The sequence below is a fragment of the Aquarana catesbeiana genome, linkage group LG09, assembly GCF_042186555.1.
Source record: "Aquarana catesbeiana isolate 2022-GZ linkage group LG09, ASM4218655v1, whole genome shotgun sequence".
NCBI lineage: Eukaryota > Metazoa > Chordata > Amphibia > Anura > Ranidae > Aquarana > Aquarana catesbeiana.
In genome coordinates, this window is record NC_133332.1 from 193844184 (window position 1) to 193860429 (window position 16246).

Here is a 16246-nt window from a genome sequence, read left to right on the forward strand (position 1 = left end):
CAATGACCATAAAGTGCATATAAGTGCTTAAAAATCATAAATAACAATCCAGCTATTTGTATATAATAAACAAATCATAATAGTAAATAAACAAAAAAAATGTTCTAATTCATAAAGTCTGTGCTATCATGCAAAAGTAATATACAAAATCAAAAAAAGTTATATATATATATGACAAAGTCCCAAATTAAATGATACTACAAATGGTGCTCCACACGTGCACTTCATATTTTGCTAGTGCTCCAGGTAATCCCCCAATTGTGCTCCACTTGTAGGTGTGAAATGAGTCTCTCTGGATCTCCAGGTCTCTCTTGGGCAGAGGTTCTAACGGTGACGTCAGAGTTGGACAGTTTAATTTACTGAATGCCTGGTTTTTTTTACTATACTTATGAGTATGTCTTTTTTAAAATAAAAAGTATCTTTTGTGAACAATACATTGCACAATGAGTACTTATCTTCCTCTTTTCACACATATCACACGTATCCTGCTGCATATGAATATGTGGGATTAATAATTTGTGGATTGACCCTTACTAAGGGGCAAATTGCCACATGAGCCTTTCTGATGGGAGTTATGCTCTATTCCCAAAGAGAGGGGTGTTCTCACTAAAGCAAGGCCAGATCCTGTAATAAGGTCCTAATATCTGGTAAGAGGCTAATTTTACACCTACAAGTGGAGCACAATTGGATGATCACCTGGAGCACTAGCAAAATATGAAGGGCACGTGTGAAGCACCATTTTTAATATCATCATTAAAATGACAGCGCAACATTTTTCTCCCTTTTTATATATTTTTGTATTGATATGTGCAATACGTTGAGTGCAGCTGTCAGTATTATTGTCACAATCTGTAGGATATTTACACTAAAACATCTTTAAGAATTTCACCCCTACATTTAACCCTACATCCCTTTTCCCAAAAACTTCTCAAAAATAAAGGAAATGTCCCCAGTGAGAACAAAGAGTAAGAAAACTTAATAGAGGTTTTGTCCTTTCCAAGTCTTTACAGTTAGATGACTAACCAGGGAACAGAGCAGTTACAGATTGCAAAATTAATTAAAACAATTTGTGTCCCCATTGGGGAAATTTCCCCATCACATCATGCCCTAATAACACTATGGCCCAGCCCCACTAACACTATGGCAAGGCACCAGTCCCTAAAATGCAGGCCAACTAAAAAAGTCAGACCACAGCATGCACTACAAAGAACTACTGTATATGGTTTTAGTATGAAAGGAAGATGATTGTACCACAACTTGCTTGAAGATGATTAGAGCATCTAAGTTGTGGACGCAATATTAGTAGGCACTTGCTATCTATAGTTATCTTTTTGAAAACTACGCTCGGAATGCATTTGATTCCCTGTCACTATTATGATGTGGTGTGGTTGAATGATGTATTGATTGTTTAAGTACATGCAGCTATATCTTCTTCATATGAACTTATCATAATGTGAATTGTATGACAGGTGGAGAGGAGAAGTCCAACATAGAAGTCATCATCCTTGTATGCACAGGAGTGGCAGCAACCTTGTTCTGGTTACTTCTGACTCTTTTCATACGGAAGCTGAAAAAGGTATGATATTTAAATGAGAGAGTACCTCATATGGCATTAAATTGTGTTGGTTTTGCTTGAAAGAAACAAACAAGGCCTTGTTATTCCTGAAGAGAGGAGAACCCATTTAATGTAAAATCAAACAGTGACATAATCAGTTTATCAGAATTGTTTTCATGGGTACAACTATAGTCATAACAGACCATGTGCCTGCTATGGGGCTGAGAGCCGTCTGTCTACACAGTGAATTGTGCAGGCAATAGAAGTAGTTAACATTTGGATGAATGTTCATAAAATTTTGGAGCCTTTATTCAGTAGCTATCAAAGAAGCTAGTATTCTGTATCACTAAAGCAATTGCCTTCAAGATAGAGATAAGATAATTAATAGTTTTGCCAATGAGTATAAAGTGTATACATTCACTGTAATTTTTCCATTGTTAAGGCTCAGTTCACACTGATGCGACATAGGATCCAACTTCTGAGATCCCAAGTCGGATGACATGTGAGATTCAATGTTTCCCTATGAGAGCTGTCTTAACTGACCCTACAGAAGTCTGTCCAACTTCCCTGCACTACTTTGGTCTGACTTTAATATGACTTGAATGCCATAGAGTGTAAAAAATCACATTGTCGGATTAAAGTCGGACTGAAGTTGCAGGGCAAAGTCGGATCGGAAGTTGCGCGACTTTCATATCAGAGCAGTGTGAACCTTGGCTAAGAAATAATTTTCATGTGTTTCTACACTAAAGTGTACAGACTACAGTGAGTGGACTCAGGGCCTAATTCCCTTTTTGACCCTAGGATCCAATTCATGCATTGTGTATTATTAAAATCTGTACAGTTGTTTTTAATCGTACAGATCAGACATGGGCATCTCAATGTGCTGTGTTTCTCCACAATGTAGGCCTTGTTCACACATGGCGATTACATTCATGTCCTCTGCAAGGCCATATTTTGCCAGTACGGGGATGCATAGGTGTTATTTGCATCCCTGTTTCGGCAGTCCTATTGTTGTCTATTGGGATGTGTGAATGCGGGTGCATGTCACCAAACTCACCTTGGGTGTGTCCTGGGCCGTACACCCACACTTGCATGGATGTCATATTGGGAACAGCAGCTGTCTGTGCAGATGCTGCAACCCAATAGACAACAATGGGACTGCTGGCACACGAATGCACACAACACCTGTGCCAGCAAAAAAAAAAAGCCCTATGGGGAGCACACATTTAATTGCCCCATGTGAACAAGGCCTTAGGCATGCCCTATAGGACTAAATAGTAGCAAAAACGTGTGCACTGTGTTGTTCATGAGCTTTGCATTTGCAGAATCTTTACATTTTATAGTTTTGGATAGAGTGGAGAGGGATTAGAATACCTGTCAGGTTTTTATTGCTGTCTGTGTCCCTTTTAGGGAAATTCACCCTATCTATTTGTCTAGGCTACAGTTATAATCAAAGGTGAAAGAAAATCCCAAATTTTGGGTTGTCCCCAGAACAGTAGTGGTGGGGAAAACTTCCAAAGGGGATAATAGTTCTGGTAAACCTTTTGATTGCCAGGGGTTCCCTCCTTTTGAGGGATTTCCTCTCATCTCCTGTTTTGACTATTGGACAGATGAAGAAAAATCTTCCCAATGGGACACAGATGGCAAAAAAGTGACAGGGGCTATAACCCACTCCTACAGTAACCAAAAACAAAGGTTTCCCTTGCAGTTCTATTTTAAACACACTTCTAGGTGAGAATATTCTGCCCATGACTTTGTTCAACAAGAGAGCAAAGATTCTGATGAGGTTATCGCTCAGATTACTCTGCTTGCACCTCCTATCAGTGTTTCCTTGTCAGTACGTGTACAATTCAACACAGCCTGATTGGCTCAGAGAATTGGTTCCTCTCTTCCAGTCTGATTGCTGCTGTGCAGAAAGTTACTATATTAACAGAAGGTTAATATAGAACAAATGCAGGTGACATACTACCTGCATTTAAAAACACACAAGTGTTTACTTAGACAAAACATGATCTAAAATAAAAAGAAACAAAAAGCCAAGAAAAGTGAATATGACATAAGGAGTGGATTTGTTTGATTGGATGAAAGCCCAAAGGAATTTTCACCAGTAAACTGCAGTATTTTTATCGCTTTGCTCTTTCTAGTATTTTACCCTGATTTTCTGCTGAGCCACAATAATTTTGATTTACTGTATCTTGAATTAAATTCTGTACTCCTATCTCTACAACAATCACAATAATTAAGTTATACCATGTAAACCTATTTCTCATGTAGTTATTTAAAATTGTCAGGGCTTTGGCAGCAGATTTCCCTGCAGATGCCAGCTGGTGGAATGCTGCTCTGGTAAAATGAATATAGCAATTATTAAGTGTCCCGTCTTCGGGTTATTTTACGCTGTCAGGTTTTGCAATATGCATATAGCTAGTAAAAGGGAATTGAACTCATAGCAAATAGGTATTTGCATTGGTGACATGGTGAAACACATACTTCCTTACTGATTTACCTGGCAAGGAATTTTTTGATTTTGGCCATTCTTGTGATGTACACACCTCTGCCTGCCAGTAGAGTCACTCTGTTGCTTTCTAGTTTAGAATGACTGCTTCTTGGGTCAGCTCCCTGTTCAACGGACAGAAGTGATAATGCTGAGGTTTTGCAAGAAGAATTGCTTAGAGCGGAATTCCCAGAATAAAAGAAAAATACCCTTTTAGCACTGCAAGGGTTAAAACCTTGCTAGACCCAAGGGTAGAGCTGTAATGCTTACTTTATTCCTTGCTCTGGCAGACTTTGGGTGTTGACCTCATCTCTCTGATGCTCTTGGCTTTGGACGGGCTCTCACTGTCCTCAAAAACAATGCAGGGCCTTTGGTCTTGCATTGTTTGTGATGACATCAGAGTGGGACCACTGGCCAGATCACCAAAGAGATGCAGTTTCAGGGGACTAGTAGCACAGTATGGAGGAAGTCTATTGGAGTTATAAATAAGATAAGTATTGCAGATTATTCCTCTACCCCTAGACTAAAGCTTGCCCTACATTGATTGAAATTTAGTTGGTCAATTACAATCAGCGTGTGGACACCCCTACAAGAAGTTAATTGTTTATTTGACTTCTGTCAAAGGGACATGTTGGAATATTGTCCAGTGTTCCGCCAGAGAGTATTTTTTCATCATTGTTTGTGTGGATGGAGGAATCTGTTCGTTTTTTTTTATTGCCCACTGCCTGAAAACAAAAATGTGTGTGGCCAGCTTTAGTGAGTATTTATTGGCACCATTGTAAGGTTATTTTTAGGGTATTTTTTGGTGCCTGGGGTGGTACTTTATTTGGGAAATACCTGTATCACCTGCCTATCTGTGGAGAATGGAAAATGTTTATAAATCACAAGACTGGCTATATAGAATTGCAAATCTTTTGTCAGGTTTAACAATAAACATAGTATATACACTAGCAAAACACACGCGCGCATACACATACACATACACACACGCACGCACACGAACACAGCTTATACTTGACTCCTAGTTGTAGCAAGTCGGGTTCTATCCTGTCTCTGGGGATTGTCTATATTTGTTGTGGAATTACATTTTCAATGTGTTCTGGTTTAAAGTAATATATTGCCTAATCTTATTCACAAGGAAGGTCCACTGCATTGTATGAGCAATTTTTACTTAGTTTTTCTTGTTTGCAGCCACATGCATCTGAAATTAAAACAGGCTACCTGTCCATTATAATGGATCCAGATGAAATGCCATTAAATGAGCAATGTGAAAGGTTGCCTTATGACAGCAGCAAGTGGGAATTTCCTCGTGACAGGCTCAGCCTAGGTATGTGCATTCTGTGTTACTGTGTTCTCCAAATGTATTTCACTATCTTTCATTAGGAAACCTAATAGTTTGTAATATGCCATTTATTTATTTATTTTTTTGGTAGTAAAACATATTCTTTTAGATTTTTAGTTCAAGTATCAGTTCACATAAAGCAGATAGTTCACTTTTGAGTGGATCCTGGAAAGGCTGAATAATGCACAGGTTTCATTATTACATGATGACTCCAGAAATGAGATCTCTACACCTGAGCTCCTGATTCCGACCACCCAACCCACTTATCAGATGGAACTCTCACTGTGGCTATTACTGTAGATTTTGATGCATGAAAAGTAATAATAATGGTAGGAATAATTAAGTCTGGGAGGTGTTGTGAAGAGATTTAACATTACAGTAAGTTATTCTACCCAGCAGTGTTCATGTATAATTAAACTATCTGATTTGGATAGGCAGACTTTTTAAACGGACTGTTTCGGTATGGAATATGAAAGCTACCAATGGTGACTTGTTTATGAAGCTGCAGGGCTGCCATCCTTGTCCTTATTTCCTCAATAAGGAACAGTAATGAAGCAAAGATAAATGTGGCAGCCATAGAGGTTCATTTAGTAAAACTGGAGAGTGCAAAATCTGATGCAGCTGTGCATGGTAGCCAAGTAGCTTCTAACTTAAGCTTGTTCAATTAAGCCTTGACGAAAAACCTGGAAGCTGATTGTTTTCTATACAGAGATGCACCTGATTTTGCACTCACCAGTTGTAGTAAATCAACCCCATAGTATTTGAACCTTAAAAATAAATCAACATTTTCTGTGTTTCTGTCCTGTTAGATTCCCTTCTGCCCATGGATGGAGTTTAAATCCATGGAGTTGAAAGACAAACAATAGGAACATATAGTACTTGTCATTGGTAGCAAGAAAGCATTTTATAGATATGGTATTTATCACTATTACCATTGGGTTAGTTGGGACACAACACTCTTCTGTCACCCATTGATTAGCCTCTGCCATACACCAGCAAATCTGGTATCCAACTCTGTGCACCAGAAATCTGGACCTGGACAGACACCTAGCCAAACATTCTGTTGAGAGTTTATTAAAGCATTCACATTTTTCCTCTTGCCTGTTTTATTGATACGTTACCTATACAATACTGTGCAATGTTACATAAGGTGATTCTTTACAGAGAAAAGACTAAAACTGCTGAATTTGCTTTTTACTTGCTTAATGATTGATTGTAGCTATGAAATAATGCTGGTATTTTTCAGCATATCTGTATATCTGTATATCTGCATACTACAGCATTGCTGCTGCTTTCACACCCTTAAATTCTTTGGAGAAATGAAAGAAACACTCACTCAGAATGTTACATTAAACTCTCTCATGGGTCACAGCCTACCTACTGAGGCTTCATAATTATTTTGTGCAGCTGGCTGTCATTATTTCTGTTTGTATTCTTTATTTTTATGATTAGTCATGAAAAACTGTCAAAAAGGTTCCATTGTTTTAAGCTTCTATATTTCTCAAGGACAAGAGTTCCACAACAGAGAGACATGTGACAAGATGCTGCAGGTCCACTCAGAAGCTCTGTAAAAAGCCTTCTTCCTCTCCATAGAAGTTAGCTCTGATTATGGTTGGAGTGTATGTAAACTCTAACAATAAATGTCTCGTATTTGCTCCCTTTTGGCCTGGTAAACATACCATTGAAAGCAAATTATTATACCTGTTTGATAAAAAATCTGTCTCTGGACTGTTATCAGTTCGTATTGTTCCCTGCTATGGGATACAAAAAACCTCCCCTGTTGTGGAGAAGAGAGGTAGGTGTCATGTAGTCTTAACTCTTCCTAGTGTGACACTGCTGCTCAGTTCAGTTGTCACCCTAGAGCAGAAAGTGTGTTAATGGCAGGATTAACAGGTTAAAATTATGGAGAAAAAAGAAATCTAATGCACATCTAAGGCCAAGTAAGCTGAGATACTATCAATTTTTGTTCTTGGACTTAGATAAACTTTAATTATGGTTAAAATATAATAATATATGGTTAATAAGAGTTAATAGATCAATGATAATGGTTTTCAGCACTGTACAGACAAAACAGTTTGAGGATATCATTAGTGGTTAATTAATCTATTTACCTGTTGCTTAGAACTACTCTTATTAAACCCTCAGCCACAATTAAACCAACCAAACAGTTAAACAAACACACTTCCAGTGCTCAAGTGCTAAAGAATACAGGTCAAATGCTTAACTGGAAACTCTTCTTACACACTAACCAGTTCCAATGATGTAAGGAAATCATTCACAGCTTTGCAGCTCCCTTCAGATTGGGGAAATCTTCAATCAACACTATATTCACAAACAGGGGCAAAGCGTTGGTCTTTAGCAAAACCTTTATTGATGAATAAAATCCAATAAAATACTCACAAAAGGGGCACAATTATAGGCATGTAACCATCCATCATACCCCATGGAAAGGATCTCTCTTCCTCTGTAACTCTAAGCAAGAAGGCTTGTCCCTCAAAAAACATAACTTGTTTTAATAGATGATCGCTGAAAGGGTCCCTCAATTGATCATCTAGATCAGTCTTTTTCAACCAGGGTCCCCAGACACTGGGTTTTACAGGGGTGTCTTGGCAAAATGCCTAAAAATTGCCCAAAAATGTCAACAAGCTGGCAAGTGGATCAAGATTGCCTTTTGTTATACAAAACACAGGTTTTTATTGTACAGCATTACAACCCTGGGCAATGTGAGGCCCAGCTGCTCTCATCCGAACAATTAATGATGTAATTGGTTGATAAGGAGGACATCAGGCTCCTGCATCCTTGTTCGCCCCTCTCCATCAGCACTAGGGTCACTTTACGGAGAAGAGGAAAACTGGAATATTAGCCTGTACCAGTGTGGAAAGATGTATTAGCTTTGTGAGAATAAATCTCCCCTAATGTTGGGTGTCCTACATGTGTTGATATTGCTATTTTATGTAAATCCATTTGTTTAGTTCTTTACGTTTTAGAATGGGGTACCTCAAAACTGTGCTAATTTTAAGGGGTGCCTTGAGTGAAAAAAGGTTGAGAAACCCTGATCTAGATGACTGAGATGTGGGGAGGTCCTGTCCATGGGATATATGATGGATCATTGCATGCCTATAATTTTAACACTTCTGATTTTTATTGGATTTCAAAGGTGTTGCGTGATGCTGGTATGCTCTCTCTTTTTCTGATTATAGTGTTCAGTGAGTATGTTAGATGTGACTATTTCCTAAAGTTCTAATTATGTGTTGTTTAGTCTATTGAGATAAAATCATAGTCACTAAGGTACTTGACTTACAGTGACTTACATACTTGTAACACCATCTCAAAATAACTCTTGAAGACAATAAAGCTGGAGGGCACCAGAAGTGCTTCTAGCCTCTCATTTCCACTCTCCCCTGAGCTCAGTAATAGTCATGAAGGATGAGTTATACTTGCAAATGTGTATCATATTCACTTAGAATACAAAAGCAGATGAATGCTTGTTCTCCATTATTACAGTGTGGCATTATAAACTGTTATTCTTAGGATCTCCTCTGGATGAAAGGTTAAACAAATTCACCTCATAATAGCTTCTCATACATTTATTTACATACATGCCCCATGTGCTGGTCTTATGGTATATGTTAATCTCTCTGTAAGCTGTCATCACATGGTGGGCTTGTTCTTATCTCTGTTTGCCAAACTTTGGTTTCAATCACTAGGGAGTAATGAACACATCACTGTGAATTCTTTGATGACCTCTACATTCTTCCACCCCTGAGTAACTGAAATTAATCTTTTTAATCTACATACCAACACATAAATATTGACCATGTTTCCTTACTCAAAATGCAGTCTTAGTGGATTTTGATTTGCATTCACAAATCAGAGAACACAAAGCTAAAACAGATAACTCACATAACCTTCTATTTAGTGCCACACCTGCTCCTGCTACAGTGTCAGGAATGCAGAAAAAACAACACATATGTACAAAGAAAGAATGAAGGATATCTGTTAACTAGTCTCCTATTTATATAAAGACTAATATTTTCATATACTCTACAGCACATACATACGGTAATATTCACTCCAGAATTATTATCACAGGCATAAAAGGTTTACTTATAAAAAAAAACTTCAGTTTGCTCTCCTAAATGGATTTATTTACTTTGAGCTTGATGCTTTAGTGTGGGGTCACCTGAAGTCTGACCACCTCACTGCCTGATGTCATACAATGTATCTCATCTTCAGAATGTTCATAGCAATATGAAATGACAATTCCCTATAACTGTATAGATTTCATTTAATTATTGGATTTTATTATCTGATGCATTTTCAGTAGTTGGAAGACTGGTGCAGCTGTGCATTGTAGACAATTAGCTTCTAACTACAGCTTGTTCAATTACACTTTTACAAAAAAAAAAACCTGGGTGTTACTGGCTCTTAAGCCAAAGGATCAGACTTGGATAAAAATATAAAACAAAATAAGGAAACAAATAGATATAATTAAAAAAATAAGCCAGTTATAATAATTTAGGACTAGATACTCAGATTCTCACATAAGCCCAGTCATTACTGGTTTTGTTTAACTGCTAGCCGACCAGCTGCTGCAGTTATACGTCGGCCCCTTTAAGACGCTATTGTAGGTGCGCGCGCCCACAGCTTTTCCCCCGGGGCCGATGCATGTGCCCGGTGGGCGCAAAGTCCGCTGGGCACCCGCGATCGCTTGTGACAGAACGAGAATGGAGATGTGTGTGTAAACACACAAATCCTGGTTCTGTCAGGGGAGAGGAGACAGATCGTGTGTTCCTACTAAGTAGGAACAATGATCTGTCTCCTCCTCTAGTCACTCCCATCCCCCCACAGTTAGAACGCACAGTGAGGGAACACATTTAACCCCTTGATCGCCCCCTAGTGTTAACCCCTTCCCTGCCAGTGACATTTATACAGTAATCAGTGGCTATTTTTAGCTCTGATCGCTGTATAAATGTCAATGGTCCCAAAAAAGTGTCAAAGTGTCCGATCTGTCCGCCATAATGTCACAGTCCTGATAAAAGTCGCAGATTGCTGCCATTACTAGTAGAAAAAAATATTAATAAAAATGACATAAATCTATCCGCTACCAAAAATATGTAGAAGAATACATACCGGCCTAAACTGATGAAGAATTTTTTTTTTTTTTTTAATTTTTGGGGGGATATTTATTATAGCAAAAAGTAAAAAATATTGAGTTTTTTTCTAAATTGACGCTCTTTTTTTATTTATAGCGCAAAAAATAAAAACCGCAGAAGTGATCAAATACCACCAAAAGATAGCTCTATTTATGGGGAAAAAAAGGACATACATTTTGTTTAGGTAAAACGTTGCATGACCGTGCAATTGTCAGTTAAAGCGACACAGTGCCGTAGCGCAAAAAATGGCCTGGTTAGGAAGGGGGCAAATTCTTCCGGGGCTTAAGTGGTTAAATCCATATTAAACCAACAATATATATATATATAATATATTGCAGTTTACAAATCCTTAAATATGGGGGCTACAAGTTTTCTCTTTGAGGCTTTTTCCCTTTTTTTTCACTTAGTGATCTGGCTAGTAATATACTTCCTTGTCTTAGGTTGTCTCCATTCTAGATTGAGCAGCAATGGAACCATCCTTGGACAGCAGCATTGTCAATCTAGGGAGGGGGTAATGTTAGATGCACTAGCAGATTTAGATGGACATGACTAACAATTTAAAGCCAAACCCCAGCTAAAAGTTTTTAAGCAGTTACAGCAACTGTTTTTGTTTTCCATTTGGGATAAAGTTGTAAAGCGCTACGTAAACTGTTGGCGCTATATAAATCCTGTATAATAATAATAAAGGTTTTAGATAAATTCATAGAATCTAAGTATTGCAAGCACCCCATCACTGTTAAATGGTTTGTCTCAACCCCCCAACTGCCACTTTTGCTGAACAGCTTGGCCTGTTAAAGGACGTTTAAATATAACAGACTTATTGTCAGGAACATCAGGTAAAAATATAGGCAAAAAAAAAAGCCTAAAAATACACAACTAATGCATAGCCACCATATCTAACAACTGGTAAGCTGCAAGATATACATTTTTTGTTCTTGGGTTTAATACTGCTTTAAAGTATTAAAATCAATATTACATAACAAAGTATGCAGGATTGGAAGAAGTATAAAGCAGAGTGTAAAAAACTGTTTACAGTACCTTTTTTCTAAAGAAAATCTTCAGGTCTCTTCACCGCTTTGCTTTCCTTTGGCGCTGCATGGTCTGAGTTGGTGGGCAAACTAAGCTGCAGTGCAACCTTTTCCCTGGGCTGTGCAGAGAGGAGTGGAAGACAAAAGGCAGTAAGGTGTTGAGATGGCATTAGTGTGATGAAACAGCATGCGCAATGCAGTGGCAACGATGCAAAACCTAGATGAACCTGCAGATTGTTGCCACCTCTAACCAAGAAGGGCAACTCACTGACAAGATCAACATGTATTTACAAATCAACTCAAATTTGATTTAAATAAAAAAAAAAAAAACGATAGTTTGGACATTTCAAATGGGAGCCTTTAATTAAATTTTCTTTTTTCAGATTTACAACCACCTTAAGGAAAACTGAGTTAATCTTTAGGTAGAACAATTATGAACGTGCTGCTGCATTTGTTATAAAACATGATATTACTGGTACTGTTTCCATTCCTGGCTAAAGGCGTTTGGTAAAACTAGCCTAAAACATCCTTCATTGTAAACACAGGAGTTGCCAGTAGCAACAAGTCCTTTTCAGTTGTAATTACTTTTGTATATACTATTGTGTACAATGTGGTATTTTCTACAAACAAGTTAAATCAAGCTTAATACTCAAATTGCAGTATCTGCTGTGTTTCATTAAGCTCTGCTAACTGTGCATATTCTCGTGTTAATTATTTTGATAAACCCAGTTCGTTTATTTGCCTTTCTTGTAAACTACTTTCTGCATGAAATTTGGAGCTGATTTATGAAAGGGAGCAAGACAACTTGACCAACACTGGCAACTGGAGAGGTTGTTTAATAAAAAATAAATAAACTGTATAGGTTGCTACAAGCAAAAACTCCTATGCTGCACCAGGTTTCATAAATCTGCTCCTAGGTGCCTTTGCATGACTTTCTTTGCATGTGTCTGTGTTATTTGTCCACGCTGTGGCTCACTGTTGACTTTCAACTGCAGGTAAAACTCTGGGCCATGGCGCTTTCGGGAAGGTGGTGGAAGCCTCTGCTTTTGGCATTGATAAATGTTCAACGTGCAAAACTGTTGCTGTTAAGATGCTTAAAGGTATCTACTTGGGGTTTTCCATGGGATTTCTACTTGGGTGTTTCTGTTGATAAGTCAGCCTCATACTTCACATGTAACTTCATGCTCTTGGTGCTACTAAGCACTTTTTTTTTTCTTTTTATACCATATTGGGTGCAAATTTGATGTTTGACCAAAATAGTATTTTTATTTAGTGTAGAACATGTTTTGACTTCCAACATCCAATCATGTGTAGAAAACTTATAGGATATCTCATTCACCTGATGGTTTTGGGGGAAATACTAATTTTGTGGATTGAGTCTTTATTATTTTAGTTAGTCATCCCTGGAATTCAAAGTACAAGTAGGAAGATGCCAGTCAGTGTTCCTTTAGAAATGTGCACAAAACATGATAGGCATTTAAAAGAATGCATCATTCATAAGGTTTCTTTTAAGTATATCATGGGCTCTACTGAAGTGCAACACTGATCCATGGACAATACTATCGCTAGCCTATCGTTTCTCATCAGCAAGGGTCTGCTGGTTCTTCTCATAAGTAATGCTTCTAGGAGCATCTTCAATAAAGTACCGTCTACTAGATGGGAGATGCAATATATACCTTGGAAATACATGCACAAAAATCTGTCACAAAGAAGGAAAACTTCTCTGTAAATGTTTTTTCCTGGCAGGTGATTACCCCTCCCAGTAGGCTGAAACAGTACTGTCCATGAGATTGTATTTTGGCTCTGCAGTTGTGGTGTGAAGAATTCATTTGGTGGAACATTTGCTTTAAAGTGAACCTGTGCTTTGCCTATGTAGAGTACTGCAACGTGTTCACTTTCACATGTTCACACCTCTGCAGATATGCTTCCCACTTCATTCAGCAACTGGGAGCAAAAAGAAAGCTGTAGGTAAGCTACAGTTCATGGAAGTGAGAGCTAACTTTGGACGGATATGGATTCTCTGTGTGGCAGGGCTGTAAGCAGGCAAGTCACATACAGTATGCTCCCCCATGCCCACGCATACCCTGGAGTGGTGGGGTGTCTCATTTGTGGGGTGTCCTATTTTTGTCCCATTGGGGAGGTTTACCTTCACTTCCTGTCCCTTAGCCAAAACAGGAAGTGAAATGAAATCTCTGCAAATTAAGGGAATCTTTTGGGGACCCCCAGGTCACCAGAACTATTGTCCCTATTGGAAGATTTTCCTTCTATTACTTTTATTGCAACGAAATTTAGGATTTTCTTTTACTTTCACTTTGAATGGTAATGGTAAACAGGACAAATAGAGAGGGTTATCTCCCTAACAGGAGCACAGACAGCAATAAAAACTGACAAGGGTTTACTCCCTCCCCACTCTATCCAAAACTAAAAAAAGTTTTGCCTTTAGTTATACTTTAAGCCTAGTTTACTTGTATCTGTTTAGGATGCTTTGTATAGTCAGTTATGAAACACAGTGCCTTTAAAGCCTCTTGCACACTGGATGTTATAAAAATGCCAATAGCGTTAGCTGTAGAAAGCTGTAGCTGTAGAATGGGTTTTTCAGTGTTTTTCAGCTTTTTTTTAGCTTTTACTTAGTAAAACTTTACAAAAGGTTATGGTTTAAAAAAAGCTGATAAACGCCAAACAGCCACGTTTTCAGTGCTTTTTAGCATTTTTCGCTGTTTTTCAGCTTTTATCAGAGTTAGAGCGTTTTTACAGCTGAAAAACCCCCTTCACACGATCGGTCCACTCTGATCTGCCTTTCCATTTTTCAGGCGGATCTGAGCGGGCCACCCATTGACTTCTATGGGCAGGCGGATGTCAGCAGAGATGGGTCTGCTGACACCCGCCTGCCATCTGATCCGACAAGATCCGCTCAAAACAGAAGGATGGCTATATGTTCGCCATCCATCCAGCAGATCGGATCAGATAAAATCGGATGAAAACGGAGAGGCTGTCCACTTTCATCTGATCTCCTTATAGAGAACAGCGGGGCTCTGAAAGGTCTGTCTCTGCACAGTGAGCGGAGACGGACCTGTCATCCGCCTGCTCAGCGGGGATCAGTGGAGTGATCCCCTTCTGAGCTAGCGTCCATCCAACAGATCTGCTCTGTGTGAACATAACCTTAGTTAACCTCCAGCCAGAAAACACCCCTGCTAAAAAACGCTGGTAACATCCTATGTGTGCATGGACACATAGGATAACATGCTGGGGAGTTTATTGTCTGCAGAAAAAACGTCCAGTGTGTATTAGGCCTAATAAATATTTTTCTGTCAGGTCCCTCCATAATACATACAAGAGAAAACAGTTGACAAACAAATATCAGGATGTCCTTTTTTAGTAATCAGGAAAACTAATCTGAATTCCAGGGCTCTGACAATTTTATAGGATGGGGATAATTGTAATAAAGCTATGAGGTTTGCCTGTTCTATCCATCAGACACCATATGGCACATTTATGCCTTGTCTAAATCTCATGTATTTGTTGTACACTACAATTAAATAAGTCAGGAAAAGGATGACTTGTGAGCACGTCTCGTGTATGAGATTCCTCACAGGGGCTGTGGTTGTTTTTCCTTTTGTCTCTTGATGTCGTCCCCCTTAACCTAAACAGGATTTTCTGAGCCTTGTAAAAATATCCCTTTGTGCAGAGATGACTGTGTCCTGTTTATCTTAAACAGAGTGTGCAACAAACAACGAATGCAAGGCTTTAATGTCCGAGCTGAAGATCCTTATCCATATTGGGCATCATTTGAATGTTGTTAATTTACTGGGAGCTTGCACCAAGCCTGGAGGTAAGAATCTATATGACCACCATTAATCCACAATCCTCTAGAGGATCCTTCTGCTGTCAACCACTGTTCTTGTGACACAGCATTCATCTAAGAACCAAAGGCCTTCTGTACAAGGGGAGCTGGCAATTATAATTCCAAACAAATAACTTAAATGCATTTGCATTAACTCCAGCCTAATTACTGAATTCTTAAGTAAATTAATGGTCTGGGGTAATGCAAAACCAAGCAAAAGCTTATATGCATCAAAGAGAAGTACTGTATACTACATGTACATTGCACATATTCCCATTGAAAATTCAATTTGCGGTGAAAGATATAAAGATATATTGATTGTTTTGCCCAATGAATTAAAGGAAATTAGCTGAATATTTTTCTATGAGAGTTGCTAATTCTACATGAGATAAATCTGTTTTGTTAAAGAGAAAATGCATTCAGAAAACAATGTTAGCCTTCAGCCAAATGACAAAGTAACCGAAGCAATTAATATAATTATTGTATATAAAATAAAATGCAATTGCAAGAATGGATTGCTCATCATTTGGCAGTTAGATCATCTTAGTGAATGCATTTATAATGCCAGAATTATTCAATGTTGAACTGGATATTATTTCTAAAATGTGTAACGGCAGAATTGGTCGTTTTGTGTGTGTGTGTGTCATGTCATTGTGTGTGTGTGTGTGTGTGTGTGTTGTTTTTTTTTTTTATTTTTTTTTTAATGAAACCTAGCTGTATATCTTTTACTTTAATATTCAGCCTATTCTTTACTGGGTGGCTGTTACTGAATATTTTAAAATAGCAACAGGATTGCTTCAACTGCACATCAGGTTTGGAATGCTATCAGTTGC

The 16246-nt window shown here is 38.3% G+C and overlaps 1 protein-coding gene across 3 annotated transcripts in view; it reads left to right on the forward strand.

Annotated features, from left to right (window-relative positions):
• Window positions 1-16246, forward strand: part of LOC141108162 (vascular endothelial growth factor receptor kdr-like) — a 308462-nt gene that overhangs the window by 228447 nt on the left and 63769 nt on the right. For 2 of the 3 annotated variants that reach the window (XM_073599472.1, XM_073599474.1), the window contains exons 16-19: window positions 1470-1576; window positions 5238-5373; window positions 12568-12672; window positions 15288-15401. In XM_073599472.1, the coding sequence (XP_073455573.1) occupies window positions 1470-1576; window positions 5238-5373; window positions 12568-12672; window positions 15288-15401 (462 nt within the window). The remainder of the gene's footprint in view (window positions 1-1469; window positions 1577-5237; window positions 5374-12567; window positions 12673-15287; window positions 15402-16246) is intronic. The other variant, XM_073599473.1, reaches the window with a different exon arrangement.